The sequence below is a fragment of the Oreochromis aureus genome, linkage group 14, assembly GCF_013358895.1.
Source record: "Oreochromis aureus strain Israel breed Guangdong linkage group 14, ZZ_aureus, whole genome shotgun sequence".
In the NCBI taxonomy this organism is placed as follows: Eukaryota; Metazoa; Chordata; class Actinopteri; order Cichliformes; family Cichlidae; genus Oreochromis; species Oreochromis aureus.
In genome coordinates this window covers 20782791-20794934 of record NC_052955.1, presented here as the reverse complement: position 1 = coordinate 20794934, position 12144 = coordinate 20782791, and the positions used below count along the sequence as shown (strand labels likewise).

Sequence of the window (12144 nt, the reverse complement as noted above, 5' to 3'; positions counted from 1 at the left end):
CCCACGTGCAGTTAAATTGAAAAAAGACACATTTTAAATACCTTTAGAAGTTCAATCTTTGGCATGATGTTAAAAAATTAACAATAAAAATTAACACAATCATTAATAATACCGTATTTAGCAGCTTTGCTTGCAGGATAATATCCTCCTCCAGTTCCTAGTTGTCCTGTTCCTAGTTGCCCTGCTCCAAGTTGTCCTGTTCCTAGTTGTCCTGTTCCTAGTTGCCCTGTTCCTAGTTGCCCTGTTCCAAGTTGTCCTGTTCCTAGTTGCCCTCCTGTCCCACATGCAGTTAAATTGAAAAAAGACACATTTTAAATACCTTTAGAAGTTAAATCTTTGGCATGATGTTAAAAAATTCACAATAAAAATTAACACAATTGTTAAGCATACCGTATTTGGCAGCTTTGCTTGCAGGATAATATCCTCCTCCAGTTCCCAGCTGTCCTCCTGTGCCTATTTGCCCTCCTGTGCCTATTTGTCCTCCTGTGCCTATTTGTCCTCCGGTTCCTAATTTAAATAGAAAAAAAAATGCACTTTTGAAAAAAAGAAGTACATTTACAGGTTACAGTTTGATATAATGTTTAAAAAGTTCACAAAATAAATAGTAAAATTAAATTAATAAAGCATACGACATTTAGCAGCTTTCAGCTTTGCTAAAAGGATAGTATTCTCCAATTTGTGCGTGTCCCCTTATTTCTATTTTTCAATTGATCTATTTTCTCCCACTCCCCTTCCATTTGTCCCTATTTGTCTCCATGTTTCTACTTGAGCCAGGTCCCACCCCACAAATATTTTGCCATCAGTTTTTCCTTCAGTTTGGTGTTAAATGTCGCCTGTAGATTGAAAATCATGGTCTTAGAAGTCAGTGAGACAGAATGTTTTTTTGAAGAATTTTTCTGATTTTCCACTGAAAATTTCATTAGTTAATTAACTGTCAGAATTGTTTTCTTTGTAACAGTTCCAAAATAATAAAGCATACCATATTTAGCAGCTTTTGCTGCTGGTGAATATCCACTAACGGCTGGAAATCTTCCAATCGGTGCCCCTCCTGGAACTCCCCCAGGTACACCTCCTGGAACTCCCCCAGGTACACCTCCTGGTACTCCCCCAGGTACACCTCCTGGTACTCCCCCAGGTACACCTCCTGGAACTCCTGACAAAAGCATATGTGTAATTTGTCCATGTAAATAATTTTTCCATGTAATGTAACATAATTTTATATTAGTTAAGTTATATTTTTCTCACTCTACTGAAAAAGTATGAAAAAGGATTAAAAGAAAGTATCTTAAGTATTTTTTTTTCAGATAAGAAAAAACATAAACATTCTCACCATATTTGGCAGCCTTAGCAGCTCCATACCCTGTAGTCAACATAACGATAGTGAGTCATATGATAAAAGTTTAGTAACTGAAGAACATTTAATTAAATTAAAAAAAAAGAAAAAAGTACATACTAGTTAGTTAACCCTTTCATGCATAGTGGTCACTACAGTGGACAGCTATTCAAAGGCTGTTTGCTTGTATTTGTGTCAGTGTTGATGGTACACTTGCACATTGGACACTATATATAAATAAAATTGAATTGAATTGAATTGAATTGAATTATGTCTCACTCCATATTATATTTGTTATAGTTATATATTTATCTGTTGTTATATTGTCATCTTGTTTATAAAAAATATCTTTTTTTTAATAGTTTTTACACAGTGTGTATTATTTATTCATGTGTCAAATTCACAAGTCAAAATGTCTGTTGCCCAGCTAAGTGGACATGCAACAAACCCTTTGAAAAGTACATGAGAAAACCCTGATTGAGGTTGTCATAATTCATGCATGAAAGTGTTAAAGTAAATCTTTACATTTCCCGTCATCTTACAGTTCATTTTACTGCTGTGTGACTTTTTTCTGCGTGTGTGCTGGTATGCATTTGCTTTCTTGCAAAGTTCTAGATATCGTACCTCCTGGCACCTGGCCTGGATACAGTCCACCAGTGCCACCAAAGCCACCACCACCAGCTCCAAAGCCTCCAGTGCCACCTAAACATGGAGCAGAATGCAGACAGTTCAGTTACATGCAGGCATACTGATTTTACAGGAAGCATTTACTTCAATCAGTATGGTAAACTACTACACTGAGCAGCTTTACCCTGAGCAGCTTTAGCCTGACCAGGTGATATGACCCCAAGTCCCACTCCTGCAAAAAAAGTAAAAAAGTGAATTCCATATTTCTAATCCACATCTCGTAGGAAAAAAAAAATATGTGAAAACATTCACCAGTTCCAACAGGATATCCTGGCTTCGACCCGGGGCCACCTTGCACTCCTGGCAGTCCAGGTGCAACATTAAAGCCACCATAACCTGAAGCATGGATCGCAACGAGACCAATCACTAAATGCTGAATTTCCACTGAAACCAAACTTCAAAGACGTTAAAAAATACAAGTATTTTTACCATAGGGAAGTTTTCCACCTGCAGTTTTTGCTCCATAGGCACCTAAAGAGAGAAAGAGTGAAAAAAAGAGGCTGGAATTATTCCATATGAATCAACCTTTTGGGTTGATTCTGTTCACCTGATCGTAGTGTTTTCAGTGGGAGAAACACTTCGTCACTCATCCAGTGCCTTTCTCAAACTGAAAACGCTACGTCCAGATGAACAGAATCAACTTTTTTGATTTGCTTGGCTGGATGATTGAGCATGTATTGAGACAATATAGGCAACCTTTGTGTTCGGGAGCTTTCAGAAAGACGAACAAAACAAAAGCAATCTGTCTGAGACCCCAAATACACTCTTCTCTCATTAGAATAACCCAGTGCTAAACCTGCCACAGAAAATCTTAGAGTACAGTTAAGTATAAGATAAGTAAGACTGTAGTCTGTAAACTGATAATAATAATCCTGCTGATGTTAAAGTTATTTAACATTAGCAGGGTTTAAACCACAAAATGATATATTAGACCACATGGCTGTAGAAGAATTAATGCAAATACTGTATAATTTCTTGTCACACCTTGAACTTTGGGTGATTTGAGGGGGTATCCATGGAACACTCCTGGCTGCATTGGTCCCCCATACCCACGGATACCTGTGAAGAAGAAAAACATTTAAATCTTGGTTAGATAATAGCAGACAGAGTGGATAACCCCCCCCCCAGAAATATTTACTTGTATAATAACAAACAATCATTGATAAAGTTACCTTGCTGTCCTCCTCCTCCTGCAACTACATAAGAAAAATGAGATATTCCAGTGAGACACATGAAGATTTTTTCCATGCAAGTATTAAACAGAGCTGCAGCGACGAAGCAAAGCACACTGAAACCATGCATCACGGTGCTACGGCATTACTCTTTGGACCCACACCAGCACTTTCACTTATTCATCAACATTTGTTTAGTATGTGTTACACTGGGAACTCTACTAATATTGTCTGTGAAGGATTGTCTGTAGTGTAAGCCTTTGTAGAGCTGGTATGTACTATGTTTGGGATTCACTGGCAATGAAATAAAACAGAAAATAAATCAGCTGACACCCATGAGTAAAAACCTGAACTTACTTGATTTGGGACTGAGTTGAGACCCAGTGGGCACTCCAGGCAGAACTCCACGTCCACCAAACCCTGAAGAAGCCAGAAGAAAACAGAAATTCCTGCAGTTGTTTTTAAATGACTGACAGTCTGTATGGTGAAACTGACAAAGGAGTAAAAGTTCCCCAGATTAATATATGAAAGAGTCAAACCTTGTCCAGGCACCAGTCCACCTTGATAAAGGCCAGGTACACCCACACCTGCCACAGCCAATGAGAAGACACCCATGTTTAAATATATGTGAGGGATCAACAGCAGTGTTGACGGTGAACATTTAGATGTCCGAAAACCACAAAAACAAAAAAGAAGCCAAATGGGATGCAGAAAATGCTTACATATTGAGCCAAATATTTTTAGGGTTGATACAAATTGAATTCACCTCTACAACTAAATGAATTATACTGTATACACTGATGTTTCACCTTCATCTAAATTTATTTCAGCAATGTAAAAAAATGCCTTTAAAGCTGCATTAAAAAGACGTGGAGTTGTATTTTTATGTATAATATTCAATATTACGTTTAATATATTATCAGAGAAATTCTCTTTTGAAGGAATGTTGACTTTTTGTTTTCTAAGGCCACATTTGCCAAGACTCAGTATAATCCTTTGCTTTTATGTACAAAACAATGCAAAAGTCTTGAGCCACCCATCATGTCTTTATACAGTATTTTGCTTCTAAGGTGCTTTCTTGTTATTTTTTCAAATCAGGTAATACTTCTCTGTCTTTCATTTTCAGTTCACGTCTTGCACCTGACTGTTTTCAGAGGAATGTTTTTTGTTTTTTAAAGCACCTAATCACCTATGAATCACTCAAGCATAAAGAAGTCCTTAATTCAATGAATGAACCAGTGCTGTGTGTAGCAAATAATCCATTTTAAAATGTATCTTTAGGGACTTTGTTACTAGCACCCCGTCACAAAAACACATAATGTATTCCCATTTCTTTAGGTGAATTTGTGAAAACAAATTGCTAAAGATAACACAACTTGTATTTTTACAGCAACCAGGTGATTCTCAAAGAGCTACTAACTGAAAACTTGGTATATGTCAGCATGGTGTGCAGTGTGTCCTTAAAAAAAATTCAAGAAACTGGACAAGTGGAAGACAAAGACAAAGAAGACAAAAAAAGAAGCGGCAGACCTAAAACTTTATCTACAGCAGATAAACAGCAACTGGAAGTCATGTCTGGTGACATCTTTTGAGATATGATGTTTACTGAAAAAAGACTGACATTTGCTAAATTACACAAGAACTGGGCCGGTCTTATATAGAGTAACAATTCAAAATAAGAAATTTCTGGTTCAGGTCAGAAGAACACAGGTTTGGAGCTGCTTTTCAGCCAGTGGTGTTGGGAATCTTGTTAAAACTTATGAAATTATCAAAGCAGAAAAGTCTGATTTTGATCCATCGTGCAATACCATCTGGAAAATGTCTGACTGGGAATGGCTTCATTTGGTTTCATGACAGTGATCCCAAAATCACTGCTAAGGCAGGAGAAGCATATGTGAATAGAAAAACAAACAATGGAGTATTATCAGTCATGGATTGGCTTCTCAGAGCCCAAACCTCAACATTATTTAAACAGTGTGGGATCATCTTGACAGAGAATGGAACAAAAGGGAGCCAACATCCAGAGAAGAGCTCTGAATGTCCTTGAGAACTATTTCTGAAGGCTACTTTTAAATTACAAGAAATTACAAGAAATTTTGACTAAGAGTTCAGGCTTGCCAAAGTATAAAGCTGGCCATACCAAAACTGACTTTCAGCTCTCTAACAATGTTTTTACCCTATATCCTGTATTTTCATGTATGTTTGGACATGTTTTAATAAATTACTGTGCATGTTTCGCATTTTATTAGCAAAATATAAAGAAACGAGTGGTAATGCAAGACTTTTGCACACTACTGTCTATTTAAGCTTTTCTGGGTTTTTTTGCACATTTATATGTTTTGTTGGAAAATATTTTTGATGTGGCTGAACTGCCTGGTGGGCTGCATCCTGTCTGTCTTCACTCTCATGAGTTTATTGTTGAGTCTACAAAACCTGGCACTTTGGCAGCTTTTTTTCCTGCGCCACCACCTCCAGGAAGGCCGGTCTGAGGAATAACAGGTGCTGAAAAAAACAGAAAGAAAAGAAACCATAATATTATTTTGCTTAAAGAAAGGGATGTGAAAAAGACACAGTGTCCAGAACACACACATCCTGGCCAAACTGGGATTTCTGCCTCTACACACAGCTGACTCCTTTCTTACTATTATATATTAGAAAATGTATTATATACAATCTATTCTAGTGAGTGCCTAACAAAAGTAAGACTGGCTTTCAATTTTCAATTTCATGAAAGAGAAATCAGAGCAAAAATAAGATGAAAAAAATTAGAAAAGGTGGAAAAATGATATGAGATGTGTGCCTTGCCTCCACCGGGTCCAGTTCCAGTGACTCCAGGACCTCCTCCTGGTCCTCCAACCCCTGTTCATATGCATACATAAACATATATTTGAAGTCACATTCAGTTCAGCGTTACTCTTTGACACCCATAAGATGCTTTGTACCAATGTAAAGTTGTGCATCCCAACACCACTAGAGGGCCCTGTGCCACTAAAGATGAGCAATGAGTGGCTTTGTGGCTTGTGGCAGGTCCGCTTGCTGGTCAGCGGTAATGAGAGCAGCTAATCTGGGCCTCGCAGTTTATCATCACCCCCGTGACCAAAAGCAACATGGCTTTTGACTTTTGCTTTAATCAGAAACGGCAGCCAGCATGCATGGCATTTTCCTCACTTCATCAAATGCCTCATTTCGCTGGCTAACCCCTCCTGCGGGAAATGAGCTGTCAGCTTCACTTGCAAGGGAGCTTGGCAGCAGGATAAAACACAATGGTTTATTTGGTTAATTTTTTTTTTTTTTTATCTTTAAGTCCACACACTTTATTGGACAGACATTGCGCACTGCCTGTAAGTATGCGTTCTGGGGGAACTGGTGAGGCAAACTCTGGCAAGGGAATGTTTTGTTTTATCTGTGCTCTTTCAGAGGAAGGACCCGTTATTTTCAGTGTCATGAAAACAATACAGACTGATTCTAGGGACTGATTTTTGCCATTGCCAATCAATACTTAACGGTAGGCTCCGTGCCATAGTCAAGTCTTGGCCATGACTGAGCCCTCCTGAGTTCATTTTTAATCAGCCGTACTAATTTAAGGCAAATCATGTGTCTGAAAACAGCACGGACTCTCAGGTCAGGCCAGGCTCTGCTGAGGTTTACACTGTCTAAGGTTTGCAAGTACATGGTAAAAATGTACGCATGTTTGCCAAACTGTGTTTTCATGCCGAGTTACCATTAATGTGAAACATTCACTTTGGCTTTCTCCTAACATTTGAGCATGCAGCTCTTTCAGAGTTCAAAATGCTTCAGTCAGTGTCAGTCTGGTCTGTACAGTAGTCTGTCAACGGGCCAAAACGTGAGCTTGCCTCCTGCACCTGTGAGCAGGACAACCAGAATTTCAGATGCACTTCAGATGCATCCAGGAGCCTCATCCGTGAATGTGTGTCGTTTTTTTGTTTAGTGGACAGAACCTAACGGATTACAGTGACATCGGTAATGTCAGTTTGCAATTATCCAAACAAAAACAGATTTAACATAAGAGGGAGGCAATGTTTCTGTTTAACAACAAGCTTTCACATGGCACACGAGCTCATTCCATCTCTGCAGGGATGTTTCACTGTAATCCTGGAAGTTACTTCAGTCCTTAAAGTCCTGAGGTATTTTTAGACCTCAGATATCAGGACTGAAATTCGAAAGAAGCATAATATCGCTTCAGTAATCAAAACAAGTAATTGAAACATAATCGGTGTCTCGTTCCAACAGCCAGTATCCCATGATCCTATCTGATGACCCCCAGTTTCCACTGCACTCAATGAGAAATCAAGGAAAAATTGTTTGCTGATGCCATCAATCTTTTATAAGAAGCCGATGTTACATTTCTACCCGGACATTTTCTGCCCTGCATTTTACCGCTTTTAGCAGCCTTTGATCCAGCTCCCGGATAGTAGCCCCCGTAGCCACCTAAGCGACACAAAAGGTTAAAGGTTAGTGAGTTTTTGCCCCTGTGTTTAACATACACATAGCAGTTCTGGTTTCAGCTCACCTCCTCCATAGCCTCCAGGCCCCAGGCCGCCACCTCCTAGATTTCCATATCCTGGATAATACAAAAGTGACAGTTCACAAACGGACTGAAGTGTGTAGATGATAGCAAATTAAAGAAAAGCACACAGTTTTCTTTCATTGTGGCTATAGTGAGTTAGATGTGGTTTACCCAGCAGTAATTACTCCTAAAGAAAAATAAGCCATCACTCAAACATTTTCCAAGACCTGTGAGTACAGCGCACCATACAGCAAAAAAATAAATGGCATGGCATAAGATATAATGTCATGTGTGCCTAATTAAATCTGATTGAAAACACTTGCGTGTGTGTTTTCAGAGCCAAGGACTTTACTTTGGGTACATGGGATAAAGCTGACCCCAACTGGCTAAAACGATGAGAGAAATACCATAAAAAAAATTGGTTCCCTATCTGGTTATATTTAATTCTAAACACTGGATGGAGCAGTCTGCTCTTTTTGAGGCCCTAAATCCCCAAACTAATCTTTTTGGCTTCACTTGACACATAAATAAAGCCATATCCCTGCGAGCTGACAGGAACAAACAATGTGAGAAGGACTTGGGGAAAGAGCAAAAGAAAAAATGCTCACCACCTGCCTATTGATCATAAGAGACTAGATTAGTATTAAAAACAAACTCCAGAAAACAGAGTCTGCTTTGCCTCAGCTCTGACTCTTAAGAAGGCATATTTACAAGCACTATTAGAAAATTCAACACTGGAACTTGCAGTCAGACAAAGGTTTAGATTGCTTGAATTTAGTGGCTTTAAATCGTTTGAAAAAAAGAAAGGTAATTTAATAGATGCTTGACTTTATATGTTAGATTTCTTAAGATACAAAACATGCTGTAATTTAGACAGAAAGAAGAAGAAGAAGAAAAAAAAAACCTCAAGATGGTGTAATTTTATTCACATCTAGATGCATTATGTTGAACTTAAGTATCTCCAGACAACTGCCAAAGTGATAAATGCCTATTACTTAGCGTTAACATATGGGAATGGATGTTTTAAAACGTGTTAGAAACATTAATGTCTGAGCTGTATTTCACAGAGTTGAATTAAAAGAAGCTGTGAGTTAACCAAATTCTTTTATCAGAGACAAACAGGTCGGAGTAATGACTGCTTTCGAAACCAGAAGAAATTTGGATGCTGCCAATGGGCTAGTCGACCAAGGAATTTATTTTCATCAACGCTCGTGTGCCAAAAAATAATCCTGGGTGAGAACGAGTAAGCATGGGAAATGAGTTGAGCGAGGGGGAGGGGGAGTTGAGCGAGATTCGGAGTGGAGGGCGAGAGGTCTGGTGTTGGTCCAGCAAGCCGCGGGGTGCAGGTAATGATACTGACGAAGGGTGGGAATGTGCGGCGAGAGACAGAGGGGAAGATGGAGAGTGAAGTTTCATGACTGAGTCAAAACAAATGTGGGCACCGGCCTTGCCAAAGGTTTGGCAACTAGACATAGCATGCAATATAAGTCCAAAGGCTAAGCTGAGCGTCCTTGTGATAATTCATCTCCTTCAAAGGTTTCAGCTTGATTCCCCTCGATTGCTCAACCATCCCCAGCCACACCTCGAAGTAATCAATTCTTATATAAATCTGTCTGATGCTGGGCTTTCCCTTTTCCAATGTGTCTTCGGCTGACACGAGGAATCATTCGTCTTGTGCTTATCAGTGAGAAATGTGCACCAGAAATGTTAAAGAACTGGCATAAAAATGGAAGCGTTACGGGTCTGGTTTGATGTGTTCCTTTACACTAAGAGCACTGGACTGTCTCACTGGCCAATCTGAGGCATGTTTGTAGGTGTGAGATTACAGCAAGAGGAGGCTTTTGCATGTTAGTGTGGACCAAAGACTTGAAGAGAGTGAAGACAGGTAGGACCCTGGAGGTTTTTAGCTTATTCATCCATCATCTGGCCCACCTGTGCTCGCACATGCACAGCCCGACCTGGCAGTGGTTTTAAAGGTTGTCCAGCATCTGCCAGGTTGAGCTCAACTGTCTGATTGAGATCATGAGACACAATCCAGACACCCAGAAGTACTTCTGAGTGTGTGCATGTGTGAGCAAGAGGCTATGAGTGCAGGCCTTGGGCAGAGGCAAAGTTTAGAGAAGAAAGAAAAGAAGGGAAACTTCGTTTTCTGTAATTCTGACATCACTGGAGCGTAGGAAAATACAATGCTTTACAGTTTTAAAAAAGCTACCCTGGAGGTTGTGTATGTTTGAGTTCAAAGAGAGAGGACACGCTAACAAAATCTGGACTTTTGTCAGTTTGGCATTCATCCACTGATTGTGTCTTTGGGAGATGGAGGGTTGAGTTTTGTACAAAAGCCCTCTGTTTAGCTATATTTACACCATCTTGTGAGTCCAAACAAGCAGGCTTTTGTTGGACTACTACTATTACAGCATGTCAGCTCACACAAATAGACCCGACTTAGCTCACGCATTAGCGGGAGTCCACACCGTTACTGTTTGTTGTCATGGTCTACACACTTGGAAAGCCTGCACCCTGATATCAAATCATCATTTTTCTTTGGTGCCGCTCCAAATATTTGGCTGATTGCTGTCAAGCTGAAGGACTTCTGTACATTAATACAGCTCTGAATTTTCTCAGTGACTCTCGAGTCGTAATAAAAAGCCCGAGAGACCACTTGAAACCCCAATTGCATTTGGACCTTAGACAAAAGAACCCAAAGAAGGCCTGTGCTCTAAATGGCACAGAAACCCAATACTACACAGGAGGGAGGACTGGGGGCCAAGTAAACTGGAAGGTAAGTGATGCGGTGCAGCAGTGCATCAGAGTTTCCTCCATTTAGATTCCTTGAAAAAAAAGAAATGTGACAGAAACACGGTTTACTAGCCAGTTTCCATTAAGAAAAGACCCCTGGCTCTAAGCTGTGAAGTGGCAAGTGCACAAACAGGTTGTTGAGGTGAAATCTGCTGTGCTGCCGTTATGAATAATTGAGTATTGCCTTGCAATGGTTGGTGATTCATTTGCGGTGGCTTGTTTAAGAATGATTTCACTGAGGATACACGAGTTTAGAACTTCTCCGGCAAAGAAGAGGGAATCTTGTTTTTCAGTGGAATGAAAACGTGACGAAGGACAGGCAGCCATGCCTCCTGCTGTACCATGTCATGCAGATCGCTATTTAAACCGAAGACTTACGCTGGATTAAAACTGGCCAGACAGTGTGGCTAGTACTTTCAGTCACCAGTCATGTTCTCAAACACAAGTCCAGTACAAGTGATGGATTTGAGCCAGTGTGAACAGAAATATCTGGTTTCAATCTCTGCACTGAAACGTCTTGCTCATTCTCCGTTGGGGTTAGGTAAGGTAATTCTCTGTTTCGGGACCAGAGGAATACAAGAGACATTAATCAAAACAATATTTTCGGCGCACAGTCTTTTTCTGTTACTGTTCCTCTGTCGGTTTAACCATCCTTGTCTCTTTCCTCTCACTCTTTCCTCTCCAGTTGGTGTCTAAGGGCTTGTGCAGACCAGACATGAGGTGTTAATAGCAGCAAATGGAGAAAGCCAAACATGAGAAGTGAGAGAAATATTTGCTCGCTCCTTTCCATCCCCTCCATTTTCCTCCCCCTTTCTCCCCTCTCATTCTCTCTCGCTCTCTGCTTTGTGAACCAGCTGGGTCTGGTGAAGGGTTTAATTTAAGAGAGCAAAGAATTCCATGGCAGAGATCCACTGTAACTGACGGCAGACGCGAGGAGAGCAGACTTCGGAGCTGGAGCTCTGGAATGTCCAGGAAATTTTTGGGACTTGTTTCTCATTGTATTCTTGGTTTCAGGTCATATTTAATCAGGAAGGCTTCATAAGAACAAGTGGTTAATTCACAAGGGGAGATTATTGTACTGTAACTCATACACATCTTTAATACTGTTATCTGACTTGGAAGCCGGTGCTGGTATGCAAAAAATGGCTAATCAAACAAACATGTGAAGAGTAGAGTAGCTGCAAGAAGCACAAAAACGTGCTACAGCATAATACAAATGCTGTAATTTTCTGTAATGTGATGGAAAATCTTCATGAAGATAAACTTCCTCTTCAAGGGCCCAGGAGACTCAGTGTTTTACTGTGACTGACAGGCAGACTCTGCTGTTCAGCTGTGGTCCCATATAAATTTTCACTTTGAAAGTTAAGCCCATCATTTTGTCCTTCACTGTCATGACAGCAGATTTTTATCAGTATCAAATTATCACACAGTTTCGCTTCCAAGTTGGTGGATAAGTTGCATTCTTACAAGGTGACACAGACCAAGTTGAATGGAAGCAAGAGTCACGTGACGTGCTGTGGTGATTCCAGATCGCGTGAGACATGTGGACACACTGAAGATCCCCCTTTGCTCCCTCTTCTTCCCCCCTCCCTCCATTGTGACCTCCCCTAATCTTGGTCACCTCAAGA

General features: G+C 40.2%; 1 protein-coding gene across 1 annotated transcript in view; it reads right to left on the bottom strand.

Moving 5' to 3' along the window:
- elna (elastin a) overlaps positions 1–12144 on the bottom strand; it is a 53066-nt gene that overhangs the window by 18138 nt on the left and 22784 nt on the right. The window contains exons 6-21 of the mRNA XM_039622853.1: positions 7724–7774; positions 7591–7641; positions 5998–6051; positions 5626–5694; positions 3732–3779; positions 3550–3612; positions 3193–3216; positions 3005–3079; positions 2450–2491; positions 2273–2356; positions 2145–2192; positions 1958–2035; positions 1331–1360; positions 980–1153; positions 391–507; positions 113–274 (exon numbers count right to left, since the gene is read on the bottom strand). Coding sequence (XP_039478787.1) covers positions 113–274; positions 391–507; positions 980–1153; positions 1331–1360; positions 1958–2035; positions 2145–2192; positions 2273–2356; positions 2450–2491; positions 3005–3079; positions 3193–3216; positions 3550–3612; positions 3732–3779; positions 5626–5694; positions 5998–6051; positions 7591–7641; positions 7724–7774 — 1170 coding nt within the window. The remainder of the gene's footprint in view (positions 1–112; positions 275–390; positions 508–979; positions 1154–1330; positions 1361–1957; positions 2036–2144; positions 2193–2272; positions 2357–2449; positions 2492–3004; positions 3080–3192; positions 3217–3549; positions 3613–3731; positions 3780–5625; positions 5695–5997; positions 6052–7590; positions 7642–7723; positions 7775–12144) is intronic.